Source organism: Mya arenaria, chromosome 14 (assembly GCF_026914265.1).
Source record: "Mya arenaria isolate MELC-2E11 chromosome 14, ASM2691426v1".
Classification (NCBI taxonomy): Eukaryota; Metazoa; Mollusca; class Bivalvia; order Myida; family Myidae; genus Mya; species Mya arenaria.
The window spans coordinates 56,489,865-56,503,809 of NC_069135.1; the positions used below are offsets into that span (position 1 = coordinate 56,489,865).

The following is a 13,945-nucleotide window of genomic DNA, read 5'->3' on the forward strand; positions in this document are numbered from 1 at the left end:
CCCAAAGTCAAGTAGCCCTTAAAGCCCCTCATGTCAAGGAGCCTTCAAGTGGAGAAGACCTAAAGTAAAGTATGTCTTCGGTCAAGGTGTGCTTTTATCGAGTATATCTAAATAGCACTTCGCCACTAGTGATCATTTGCTCACCTCGCTGCATACACATCCCAAACTGCCCCCGAGGGAAAGTCCCAGCATACAGGTCAGATAGCGGTTGTTTCAACACCAGGATAGATTCCAAATTACTTTGCAAGTTTTTTTAAGAACATTTTTAGACATAGCGACAGCTCCCACCTCAATTTATGTATCATTTCCTACAATAGCGTGGAAAGCAAAGGACTGAATAACCTTTGTGTGGCAGCTGTTTTAATCAAAATTGGTTGTTTTAACACCCTCTGTAGAATGTCTACATTTAATGATTCGAATTTTCACAGATGCTTTAAATATGTCCCACAACTTGAAACTTTCACATTTGTCAACTACTTAGGATGAACGGAAGGCAAGTGCTGGGCTTTCATACTTAAATACTCGACTCCTAAAATTACTTCTTACAACAATGCCGAGTACAGCCATTATATTCTTCAGATACAACTACAATAGGGTTCTTCTTGGGTGCTCAAAGAATCAAAAGACAAGAGGTCAACACTCATTCCTTTATTTGGTATTCACTAACATAAAATAAGTTTTAGCAAAGTCGTTATTTCGTCAAATCTGCATGTAAAATTATAATTTGATACAAAGTTTGAATTGTACTTTCGACCAATTAAATCCATAAGTTTGCAGAAGCAAGGCATAATTGATAAGCAACACAAAAAGACGTTAACTTGACTACATTGATTTCCAACTCCTACAAAAGTCTATATACACAATTCCCCATTTATAAACTCCCGTGAGCTGCCATATTGAGAACACCGCAGACCTCCATAGGCTTAACTGGCGTGTTTGAACAGTTTCAACATTCAATGTTTAAATCAAAGGGAATGTTCACTGGCTAGTTAAAAGTAACCAAGTTGAAACATTTAAACAGGCCAGAAGTCTCAGGAGTCCACGTCCGAACCTCTTACAACACATTATCTTAATGATTATCCATTTCATAATATACTGAAATTAAAACTAACCAATTGTCCTGGCATCCCAATGCCGCAATGCACTTCCTCTAATCTGCATTTCTTTTTAGACCTTACAGACCATTGGTCTCTCAAGTTACCAAAGAAAGGAAAAGAGATTTAAACCACGGTGGTTCTCGACTGTAACAACTTTGACAACAAATTCCACATTTATGGTAAAAACCTCCCTTTCCTTCTCTAGACCCCCTAAAGGCTAGTTTCTCCAAATGTTTTCTATCTCTTTACAGACATCAAACATTCGAGAAATTAGCCCCTAGGTACACAACTCACAATGACATGAGAGATGAATTGAGTGAATGAATTATGACACTGGACCGTCTCCCTGATAAACTTAATAATATACAGCGACCACAGAAACCCAATACTACTTATATAGGTCACTGTACCAAGTTCCACCATACAAAATGTTGTGTCCTTCCAAAATGACACAACCTCAATAAGATCACAGATAAAAAGTACTTGAATCTTTGGCAGTATCCTTTTACTGCCCTTGAACCATACCATCTTTTTCCAATGCACACTAAGCCTTCTCAGTTCCCAAATCGAATCAAATTCTCCCTGTAACCATGATCAACCTTCCCATCAAACATCACCTTCGGAGATAGTGGGGCTTGCTTTACCAATACTTTCACATGCAGTGCCTGCTGATTTCATAATAACAGGTGGAAGTTCACTCCCATTTACAGATTTATTTTAGTTGACCTTTTTTGTCTTTCAAGACCTGTATATATTTTTGCCAATTTCACATAAACCATTGAAATTGATTTACTAGGCTTACAATGCACGTGAAAATATTGGAGAGCAATATCATAAAATATCCTTGTAACACAGAGCATACATCCGTTTAGAATCTGGATCCAATTTTACAAATTTGTTTCATTAAATTATCTTGTTCAAACCACTTTAAGGGGAATCTCTTTTAAACAGAAGTCCAGTGCAATTTTCAAAACATCTTTATTTTTCTACTCTCAAGGGAATATTTCTTCCAAAGTTCATCTTTTTCGGACAAAAATCTAAACGGAACATGCAAAATGTTTCAAGGAAATACAACTTTGATTTTCCTAGAAATGGCGAGATTTACATCAGTTTAAAAAAAATTTTGAAGCCATAACACCGGGAAAAGTGCTTTAAAATTAAAACACAAAATCTCGCCATTTTTACAATTTCTAACAAATGCAAAAATCTCAAACATCCTAGAATAATTATTCAACAATAAAAACATTAATTCTTATTTTTTGCCAAAATTACAACTGTGGCATATCCGATCACACAATAATTAGATTTACAAATCCAACTACCAATTGTCCAACAGTGAACAAGAGACTAGTCCAGCAGGACTCCAATCAATGAAGCTTGCTACACTAATTTCCCATTCACAACCCCGACCAAATAATCCACATTTCTGTGGTTAACACATGCCAAGGCAAAGAGGCCTCATGTTGGCTTTGAAGCTGTCTATGCTTTTTCGCTAGGGCAGTCACGGGACATATGACCTTCCTCCCCGCAGTTGTAGCACTTTCGTCCACCGCCGCCGCCACCACCACCTCCACGCTTCTGACCTGAAGGACAGTCACGGGAAATGTGTCCGCTCTCGCCACAGCTGGAATGAGGAATTTTATTTTGAACAGTGGTAAAATAATGCTCAAGGGATTACCAAGTATGGGCTGTGTTCTCAATGTTAATAAATAAAAAAAATTAAAGGCTGCCAATTTCCTCATTGTTCTTGAAATAAAATAAAGTTTAAGAAGTCTTATCTCTCGATAATGAAGCATGCTTATTCGCAAATGGTCATTTCTTGCTATGTTGAATCGCCTTTCCCACGTACCTGTAGCACTCGCGGTCACCACCTCCACCACCACCACCTCGGCGTTGCTTGTCTGGGCAATCCCTGGAAATGTGCCCTACTTCACCGCAGTTGTAGCATTCCTGGCCGCCGCCTCGACCACCACCGCCGCCACGGCCACCACCACCACCACTACGGCCGCTAGGACACTCCCTAGAAATGTGCCCTTGTTCACCACAGTTGTAGCATTCCATACCACCACCACCACCACGACGTCCACCGCCGCCACCACCACCACCATCTCCACTTTTGTTGGGGCACTCCCGGGCAAAGTGACCAGTGCCGTTGCAGTTGTAGCAGACACTACCGCCGCCTCCACCACCACCACCACCACCTCCTAGAGCAAAGAAATAAGTTTATTAACTCTGACAAGTCCAACTTGTACTTGGCATTTATTTTTATTTTAATTATAACACGAAATCAACGTTATGTATAATTTAATAGGGATTTATTCCATAGCAAACATTTTTCATGTTAATTTTTTAGATTGGTTCGTTTTGATCTTTTATCTGTTTTTGATGTTATGAAAGCCCACATGCAAAGAATCTACTACAGGACTTGATTCGTCATTTTATATCCCAAACATGAACGTCTTAGTAAAAGTTTACATGCACATATTTTTCACTAGTAAATGGTTTAAAATTTCTTAAAATATAAGAAAATGTGTACACTTACTCCTGCCACCGCCACCACCACCTCCACGCCTATCTCCTTCCGGACACTCACGAGCCATGTGGCCCGATTGATTGCAATTGTAACATGCTCTATCCCCCATTCTTAGGTCCTAGGTTCTTACTACAAGGTTCTCTACTGACGTCACTCAATTCAACTCTCAGTCTCAACTTCCACCTACGAAGCACACAACAAGCATATGCACAGTCAAAAACCATCATCAATTTCATATCAAAGCTAGGAGAACACTTTGCCCTCGTCACAAGCTCCATTGTGGAAGAATATGACTAAGCAGAGCGGACTTCACTGGCAGTAGAAACACATAACACAACAGGATAAATTAGCTGGGCCAGGCCAACACAATAGGGCACCCTGGTCAGGAATGCAGCAACCTGAAATGAACTGATATGTTACTACTGCTCCTCTCCATCCTCCTCACTCCACCTTCGCAAGTAACCAACTTCAAATTTACCACATTTTATCAATAACATAATAGTTGCACAAGTGTAACCCCACGTAATTTGTATCTTTAGCAAAGTTAATCTCAATATCCAAATATCGAAATAAGCGGATTCGTTATATCGAATAGATTGCAACAGACATGGCCACTCGTAAATAAAAACTAGTCTGAGTAGAAATAACGCACGTGGTCTGAAAAACCTAAAGGATGGTCTAGCAAACACTTTATGCAGGAATAATAATAAGCAATTATTGTCTAGCTTCAGATAGTCTTGCCATACGTAAAGCAAATTTGAGATGACCAAATGAAACGCACGTGGTCGGCACACCCACCGAAAAAAACGCAGAAAGTCGAGCACCCAATTAAATTTAGGAATTATACGCAAAATAAACTATTCCGCTTCAGATACAGTCTTGCTATGCTTGCAACCAAATTCGTGTGACCAAATTAAACCCACGTGGTCGACGCCCACCGAAAAATAACCAAGTTCCCAAAAACAAAAAAAAACGCTCACATCCAAATTAACATTAACAGCTAGCGTTCACATAATGTTCCAGTAAAACTTAAAACCTACTTTGTATTTTCAAGTCTTGACCAGTTCTAACCGGCGTCAACAACTCCGCGACCACGTGCTCAATAATCAATTGTCGAGTGTGAAAAACTATTATTTTAATACAACAAATAAATAATGTATACAAATTGACATTACGTTAGTATTGTTCATCAACACAATTATAAACGTTATCAAGAAACAAAAGGCGATGATAACATGTAAAATAATTAATTTTCATGATTTCAACTCACCAGCGTGCTTCTTGCCTCTTCCCGGTTTCCCGTTGTTGTAATTGCACACGGCACTATCTTATCTTACGTAAATGGTGCCCGTATTTTACATCGTACACCGTGCAGTACAATGTCCTTCCGACATTGTCCTAACACCCATTGATAAATTTACAATTGTATTTCCTATTGTACTCCTGAAAACGTTTTTGCTACCAAAATGACAATTAGTTTGAAATGTATCATGGGCAGAAAAAGCATATTCCTGTCAGACTTCTGGGAGTACATTTATATTAATCCCATGTAAACGGCTGTGGAGGAAACTATTCGGAGAGCGATGTTCACTCAGTAACATCCACAAATAACATGGGTTAAAATTTATTATCATAGGGATCGTTTGTTGGGTTGACTACAAACATTTTTCAAGGCAGCAAGAAACATTTTACTTATATATATTATTTTTTTTAATATCACCAACTGTGATCAATTAAAGATCTTTAGCAAATTATTTACACTCATTGTTTAATTTAATATTTATAATCAATGTTTTATTTTACACTTGAAGTTGGTCTAACCACGAGTTCATATGTAATGTAGTGGCTGCATGGTCTCCACAATACTCATTTGACATCCTTATTCATACGATTATAATACGGGAAATAGCGGTAATCTCATTTTTGCACACGATCACTAGTACGGAATTTGCATTTGCACACCTCGGTAGTTTCCGTAATTTCCGGATATAGTCGTAGCTACAGTTTCCCCGTTAACGGAAATTGTCGATAAGTGACGGATATTCTGATGCATTAATATTGACTTAAGGCAACTAACAACTGTAGAGGTTTTTGTTTCAATATTTACGGAATGAAAAGCATTTCATTAAAAAGTTAAACTTTTCCACCGACCAACGGGAGGGAGCTTGCATGTAACCCCCGGCCTTCTCATTGGGTACTTCAACCCAAATACGGCGATGAAATACTATTTATTTGATTATTTTTTTAGATGCCTGGGTACGTGTTTGTGTATAGCGAACTGCTTACCACCGATATATCATGTAATGTAAAAAAAATTCATACGTGTACAGGGGTACAATATGGGTGAAGTAATCTAAGACTAAAATATTGATAGAATATTAATTAATATTTTTAGTCCGGCTTGGATTGATTGATTTGATTTGATCGATCGAATGAATCAGGCATGATTGATTGATTGATTGATTGATTGATTGATTGATTGAATACGGACTGGCTCCCTTGCTGCTTGGCTGCGGCTGGCTGTTTATTGATGTTTATAAATGCAGGTTGAAGCACACTCAATATACGCTGTACATAGCATATAATACAGTAGAAACATGAGAATACATGTATACGCCTATAGCTTGAAGTACTTTAAAATATATCAAAGAAACATTCTCAATTCAAACATATAGACAGGATATTTAAATGACTACAACTGTGACATTCAATGTATTAGTAAACCAAAAACTTAAAAGTACTAGTCGGTAACTCAACATAAGTTGTGTGTGTATAATAGAAGCGCTAATATTACAAAAATACTCAGTTTAAAAGATAAATCTCAATCTCTATTTATTTTCCCACATAAAAGCATAATACAATTCAATATAATTTATGTTTTTAACTCTTTCTCTCTCTTGAAAAGCGTATTTCCTCATAGAATATGATAATAAAAACTTTCTGTAAATTTTCGAAAAAATAATTTCTAGACCAAAAATTGCTCAAAAACAATGAGTTCGTCTAAAATACATTGCGTGCAGTAGAATATATTTTCTTAGAAATATACACTAGCAGGTCCAAGGGGGCGCACCCTAAGTAACGCACCTCTAACATCGAATTCTGCGTCCGCCCCTGATATGGACGAAAATGTTTAATCAACCGATTCTATGTGAAAATGCGCCTTTAATAGGGATAAGTAAAATAAGATTTAGACTTACCATTGACGTTTTGTGGTAAAATAAATTGAGACTGAGACTGAGATTTGACTTAAGTACTTATGTGAAATCGGGACCTGGCCAAAATATGCTGAAAATACTCTATTTATTTACAAACCCAAGCTTAAATCCTTTTCCAAATTTGAGAGCATGGCGTCAAAATTACGTGTATTTTGTAGATATATGTTTAAATTGATTGTCCTTGAAGTTTATAATAAATACCCATGAGTACAGTAATTAAGTCTAACTGCTCAAAAAAAAAATACTACTCGATCTACTTGAGGTGCATATACATCCGAACAACGTGTGTTTATTTTTGTTGAATTATAAAAAAAACTGGTACAATAGTGGAAGTAAACATTTAAACGACTCACTTCCCTTGGTGAATGACTATTGATAAAGTGCATCAGCTCTCCACACTGGAACGAAGCAGAGTGGCGCAGTGGAAGCGTGCTGGGCCCATAACCCAGAGGTCCGTGGATCGAAACCACGCTCTGCTAGAATTTTTTTCTTTCCGGTGTATTGTGTATATGCCAAAGTACGCCCCTGCATATGCAATATTTATCACCGGACGAACTGTAGAATGCCTGCATACGCAAGATTAATCTCCGGGTGTACTTTATTCCCGGGCTATTGTGGTATACCAAACTTCGCCAATGCATGCGCAAGATTATTCCCCGGGCGTACTGGAAAAAGCCAATGTACGCCCCTGTACACGCAAGATGTATCCCCGGGCGTACTGGAGTAGTCAGTGGACGCCTCTGTACACGCAAGAGTTATCCCCGGGCGTACTGGAGTAGCCAATGCACGCCCATGTACACGCAAGATGTATCCCCAGGCGTACTGGAGTAGTCAGTGCACGCCCCTGTACTAGTCTAAAATAATAGACGTGTTATACGGGATTCTTCCAATCCCTAACGTCTAAACGGGAATGTGCAAAACACGGGGGTGTTTTAAAAATATTGAAATTGTTTTAAGTGAAGTATTTTATGGTTGAATTTGATCATAAAGTGTTAAATTCATATTTTACCATGTAAGTGAAATGTTATTTTGCACTAAACAAGCATTTAATGCATTAAAACAAGTTGTTTACCTTTCCAATAAAACGAAAGTTGACTGACACAGAAAACAATTATGCGAAGGGGAACAACTCGATACAATCGTAATAACTCGGCCTCCTCCGACAAAGCTTCGAGATAGACCTCGTTATACAATCGTAACAACTCGGCCATGGCCGAAATGTTCCGAGCGATTTAAAACTGTGCCCTAAAGCCTTGCAGGTGCCCTTCATGTATATATCGTTATGTTTTGACAGAATGAAATGAAGAAAAGCCGTCAAACTCATAATTATAAGTTGGATATTTATTTTTTGTGTACGGAACTAATATAAAATAACAATATCTGGTAATATTTCTTGTTTTTATGATATTTTATAGACGCTATATGCTTTAACCCGGAATCCTGATCGGAACAACTACCCACTTTTGATACTAAACAATTTGTACGTGAAGGATTTGCCATATCAAAAATCTAAAAAAAATCCGTGAACGTACAATTATTTGGACTAGCCCCTGTACACGCAAGATGTATCCGGGCGTACTGGAGTAGTCCTATGTACGCACCTGCATACGCAAGATTTATCCCCGGGCGTACTGGAGTGTGTGTTACATAACTATCTGCCGTACATTACATGAGTTAAACAATTTGAAATCATACGGCGAAAGTGCCTTTTGATTGGGTCACCTCCCTTTATACTTTTTGGGGTTTAGTCCGCGCGGTATCGCGCAACATCATGTCAATGAGAGTCGTTAATATAATGCTGTAGTAACTTCTACCGACCGTTTTGACGTGCATCCCTACATCGAAACCGAAATGCATATGGCATAAAATGTTTGAACGGGGTTTAGGGTTGTTCTCCCAACAAGTACACTATTTTAGTCTGAATTGGTGCATTTTGAGCTTATTTATTTACTTTTTTACTCCTTGGGGATTTTATCCGCTAGTGATTTTGGCGCGAAATATGTAATATTATTTGGCGCCGAAAGGGTTAAATCAATTTTGGAATTTGGTGATGTTGTTAATGTTGCTGCAGTTGTGGCTTCAGGAGCTTTGGCGCGCTGTAGGTAGTCTTGGTAGTCCCGGTATTCCACCATGATGTGAAAACATCGCACAATATATGATGATTTAGGTATGAAGATTCAATGCCGTTTGGATTACCTAAGATCTATTGGCTATTTTGTATAGGCCTGTTTGGCATTCACAACTTGGCGGACATATTATCATACTAGTAACTAGCTATTCCTTGTAATAAATCCGTGCGTATGTTAAAAAATGCTAAAATAATGTCATAAACATCACAAATCCTCAAGCCATTCGGAACTCCTCGGCCATAGCAAACAACCTCGTACATCAATAGAAATTAAGTTTTTCTAAGTTAAGATTTTTTTTTAATAATAGTATTATGAGTTGTAGTGTTTCTAGTATAATGAACTGTAGTGTTTTAACGAGTATTTTGTATATCTATGTTTAAATTGATTGTCAGCGAAGTCTATAATAAATGAATAAGATTCCCAAGTGTACAGTCATTAAGTTTAACTGCAAAAATGAAACAACTATACATGACATCTACTTGCAGTGTAGATAAATGAAAAGATTTCTGACATTGTACCGACTGTCTATACACATCCCGAGCAACGTGTATACATTTTCAATATTTATCAATCAAAAAGACAACTGCTACAATAGTGGAAGTAAACATTTGAATGACTTACTTCCCTTGGTAAATGACTGTTTAAATATTGCATGAGTTCAAGTTTACGTTATGAAGCAGAGTGGCGCAGTGGAAGCGTGCTGGGCCCATAACCCAGAGGTCCGTGGATCGAAACCACGCTCTGCTAGAAACTTTTTCTTTCCCGGTTAGTACCACAGAACCGTTCCCGAACACCGCATTGCTATGGAAACCGTGCTCATAAGAACAAAAATATGAGAAAAAACAAATGATGATTGTTGGGTTGTAATTGTGCAGTGTTATATCATTGTTTTCAATGAGTTGTTGTTGCTGATGTTGTTGTTGTTGTTGTAGGAAAAGCATGCATCATGTCCGTGCATGATGTGGCCGCAACGAGGTTAGCGTATTCTACATTTCGAGTTCTACTGTTAGCCATGGTCCATGGGTCACGCGCCAACATTTTCCTGGCATTGCTTTCGTGAGCAGTCTAGTACATCTAGTCGGTCAATAGCTTATTCATAGCTAATGTTTTCTCTGTTATGTCATACCGACTGAAAATAAAATTTGATTTGATTTGATTTGATTTGAGTACACCTCGTATGTAAAAGAATGGTGCGTTCATTTCCTTCAGAAAATTACAAAAATCCTCGTCGTGATCGTTACACGCAGCCATGAGCCTCGGACTGAGTTTGTATAAATGACGTTAACGTCAGGCCCAAATTTCTCGAGACTTCTTAAGTCTCTTATATCAGGATAAGTCTCTTATATCAGGATAAGTCTCTTATATCAGGATTAAGCTAAGCTCACTATTTTTGTTTTTCAATAATATGCATGATATTTACTTCTTAAATGTGTGTTGTTGTTTTTTTACTTCAGATAGGAAGTATCTTTATGATAATCGCAATAAACCATTTTTCATTGATCAAAATTAAATTTAAGTATGTATTTTGGCTAATTGAAATAAGCTACTTAAGCCTGTTAAGCTTAAGAAGTTTCGAGAAATTTGGGCCAGTTCAAACAGAGGTATTGTCATAAGTACAGAGACGTTATAATTTGATGTCATGTTCTGAGGTACGCCTTGCATAATATTTATCTCCGAGCGTTCTAGAGTAAGCCAATGTACGCCCCTGCAAATTTATCTCCTGGCGTAGTGGCGTATGCCTAGATACGCCCCGGCATATCCAAAAATAATCCCTGGACGTTCTGGAGTATGTCTAGATACGCCCCGGCATATCCAAGATCTATCCCTGGACTTTCTGGAGTATGCCTAGATACGCCCCGGCATATCCAAGATCTATCCCTGGACTTTCTGGAGTATGCCTAGATACGCCCCGGCATATCCAAGATCTATCCCTGGACTTTCTGGAGTATGCCTAGATACGCCCCGGCATATCCAAGATCTATCCCTGGACTTTCTGGAGTATGCCTAGATACGCCCCGGCATATCCAAGATCTATCCCTGGACTTTCTGGAGTATGCCTAGATACGCCCCAGTATATCCAAGATCTATCCCTGGACGTTCTGGAGTATGCCTAGATACGCCCCAGCATATCCAAGATCTATCCCTGGACTTTCTGGAGTATGCCTAGATACGCCCCAGCATATCCAAGATCTATCCCTGGACTTTCTGGAGTATGCCTAGATACGCCCCGGCATATCCAAGATTTTCCCGTGGCGTACTGGAGTTTGCCTATGTATGCCACTGCATACGCAAGATTTATCCCCTGGCGTACTGGAATATGCCTAGATACGCTCCGACATATCCCACGTTTATCCCCTGGCATACTGAAGTATACCTAGGTACGCCACCTGCATATCCAAGATTTATCGCCAGGCGTACTGGAGTATTCGTCCGACCCTGTATATGAAAGACTTAACCCAGGGCGTTCTAGAGTACTACAAGGTACGCCCCTGCATAGGCAACTTACTTGCGTAGTGTCGCATGATTTTCTGCCCGTGCTTTTGGCCAGTGTACAAGTCGCGTACATAAATTGAAATCGTATTGCGCAAAGGGCACTATTTTTTGTTAGGGTTACCTCCCTTTATCCAATATTGCGTTTACTCCGGCTATTGCGTAACATCGTGCCAACAATCTCGAGTCGTTAATTGAATGTTGTAATAACTTGTTTTAACATAAATAAGTTTAAACTTATCAAAAATCTTAACTGAAATTAATGTTCTAACTGGATGTTATACACTAAACAGGCAGATGTGTTCGATAAAGAATAGATACAGTTATTTTACTGTTTGTAATTCTTAGGGGTAAATTTATAAATCAAGCATTTATGTTCAGAAAATTGTCATATTTATAGCATTGGTTATATTTTCTAAGTAATACTTCAGTTGACAGTAAATAGTCTCCTCGAATATTTCATTTTCCCTTACTCTATGAATTTTATGTTTATCTCATAGTTTGATTTCCATAATTATTTATCCCTTTTTTGATAACTTCTTAAAAGTTCTATAATTTAACTTACTTCTTTAATTAATCTAACTTATTTCTTCCCTCATTTTCTCGTAGAATTCCATGCATTGTTGTAACAATACTCATGATATTATATATATGTGATATGTAAATACATATATAAATTAATATATATACAATCACAAACTAAAATGCAACAAAACGTTACACTGAAATATCATATCGAAAATACGGTCACATATTAAACTTGTGCTATTAGTGAGGTCCAATCCTTTCTTAAAAAAATACGGGAAGGAAATTATACTTCCTTTTAATGAACTTGTTCATATATACACATATATTCCAACAATATGAAATATATACATTGAGCTAACAGCAATGAAAATGCAATTATAATTATTCATTTATTTTCGTGTTTTTTTTTTTCATTTAACCTTTCTCTTTTATTAATTATTATTAATGGGAAAACATATTCCATAGAGTCAAACTGCAACGGTTCAAGTGAATCTAAATTCACGTTATTCCATAATTCATTAGAGATTTTTTTATTATCGCCTTTTAGTCACATAATTTATGAAAACAAACTTAGACATAATTCAATCAGGATATACATAAATCAATTTGTATGTCATGAATGCTGACAGTCAAAATTATCGATTGATAAAAATCGAAACGTGTGATAATAAGTAAACAAACAATGCTGATAGCAATCTAGTGCAATTACTGACCAATTCACGTGTTATTATTTGTAATAATTAAACGCTTTGACACGCTGTTCAATGTTCGTGATAGCTTTAAGTGTCAACAGGTTTTGATGTTTCCCGTTTCGATTGGAGCAGTTTACTTTAGAGAAAAACACAAGGTATATTTAAAGACGTAAACTTGTCTAGACATTCATGATTGTATGTTTTGGTGTGACCGAAGACTGTCAGTGGCATTTAACGTAACAGAAAGTGGATTTTATTAACATTACATGAAGAAATTCAAGTACGTATTACTACACATAAAGGGACTCTCTTACTAACGATTGTGTATTATTATTATTATTATTATCTTTGATAACTATTAACATCATATGTTGTTAATTAATATTAATCGAAACAAATAATCCGTAAAGTCAAAGTGCAACGATTCAAGGAATCCTTATTCATTTTTTTCCATAATTCACCAGAGAGTTTTTTTATCAACTATCTAATCCCATAATTTAGTAATACAAAATTAAAAATAATTCAATCAGGATATAGATAAATCAATTTGTAAGTCATGAATTGTGACCGTCAAAATTATCGATTGATAAAAATCGAAACGTGCTATTATAAGTAAACAAACAATGCTCATAGCCATCTAGAGCAATTACTGACCAATTAACGTGTTATTATTTGTAATAATTAACCGCTTTGACACGCTGTTCAATGTTCGTGATAGCTTTAAGTGTCAACAGGTTATGATATTTCCCGTTTCCATTGGAGCAGTTTACTCTAGAGAAAAACACAAGGTATATTTAAAGACGTAAACTTGTCTAGACATACATGATTGTATGTTTTGGTGTGACCGAAGACTGACAGTGGCATTTAACGTAGCATAAAGTGGATTATATCTACAATACGTCAAGAAATTCAAGTAGGTTTTATCACAAACCTCAGGCCTATCTAATTAACGCCTGTGTATTATTATTATCTTTGATATCTATTTACATCATATGTTGTTAATTAATATTAATCGAAAAAAATAATCCATAAAGTCAAACTGCAACGGTTCAAGAGAATCCTTATTCATTCTTTTCCATAATTCACCAGCGAATTTTTTCATCAACTATTTAATCCCATAATATATTAATACAAAATTAGAAAATAATTCAAACAGAATATACATAAATCAATTTGTAAGTCATGAATGCTGACAGTCAAAATAATCGATTGATAAAAATCGAAACGTGTGATAATTAGTAAACAAACAATGCTGATAGCC

The 13,945-nt window shown here is 37.0% G+C and overlaps 1 protein-coding gene and 2 non-coding genes across 3 annotated transcripts; 2 read left to right on the forward strand and 1 right to left on the reverse strand.

Moving 5' to 3' along the window:
• Window positions 1–633: 633 nt before the first annotated feature.
• On the reverse strand, window positions 634–4,987 carry LOC128217369 (uncharacterized). Its single transcript, XM_052924487.1, has 4 exons — window positions 4,901–4,987; window positions 3,640–3,813; window positions 2,947–3,301; window positions 634–2,721 (listed from the first exon to the last, which is right to left on the reverse strand). The coding sequence occupies exons 2-4, from the start codon at window positions 3,737–3,739 to the stop codon at window positions 2,577–2,579; spliced, it is 600 nt and encodes a 199-aa protein (XP_052780447.1). The 5' UTR covers window positions 3,740–3,813; window positions 4,901–4,987; the 3' UTR covers window positions 634–2,576.
• Window positions 4,988–7,252: 2,265 nt separating this feature from the next.
• Window positions 7,253–7,324, forward strand: Trnam-cau (transfer RNA methionine (anticodon CAU)). Its single transcript has one exon. It is a non-coding gene; the product is annotated as a tRNA-Met (tRNA).
• A 2,325-nt stretch (window positions 7,325–9,649) lies between these two features.
• Trnam-cau (transfer RNA methionine (anticodon CAU)) lies at window positions 9,650–9,721 on the forward strand. The gene has a single exon. It is a non-coding gene; the product is annotated as a tRNA-Met (tRNA).
• Window positions 9,722–13,945: the final 4,224 nt, after the last annotated feature.

What these genes read in the sequence shown, in the direction of transcription:
- LOC128217369 (XM_052924487.1), bottom strand. Translation starts at nt 3,739, where the DNA reads ATGGGGGATAGAGCATGTTACAATTGCAATCAATCGGGCCACATGGCT. An exon ending in TGGTGGTGGCGGTGGCAGGA is followed by an intron (nt 3,302 to 3,639) that starts GTAAGTGTACAC and finishes TCTTTGCTCTAG; the next exon opens with GAGGTGGTGGTGGTGGTGGT. An exon ending in GGTGACCGCGAGTGCTACAG is followed by an intron (nt 2,722 to 2,946) that starts GTACGTGGGAAA and finishes TCCTCATTCCAG; the next exon opens with CTGTGGCGAGAGCGGACACA.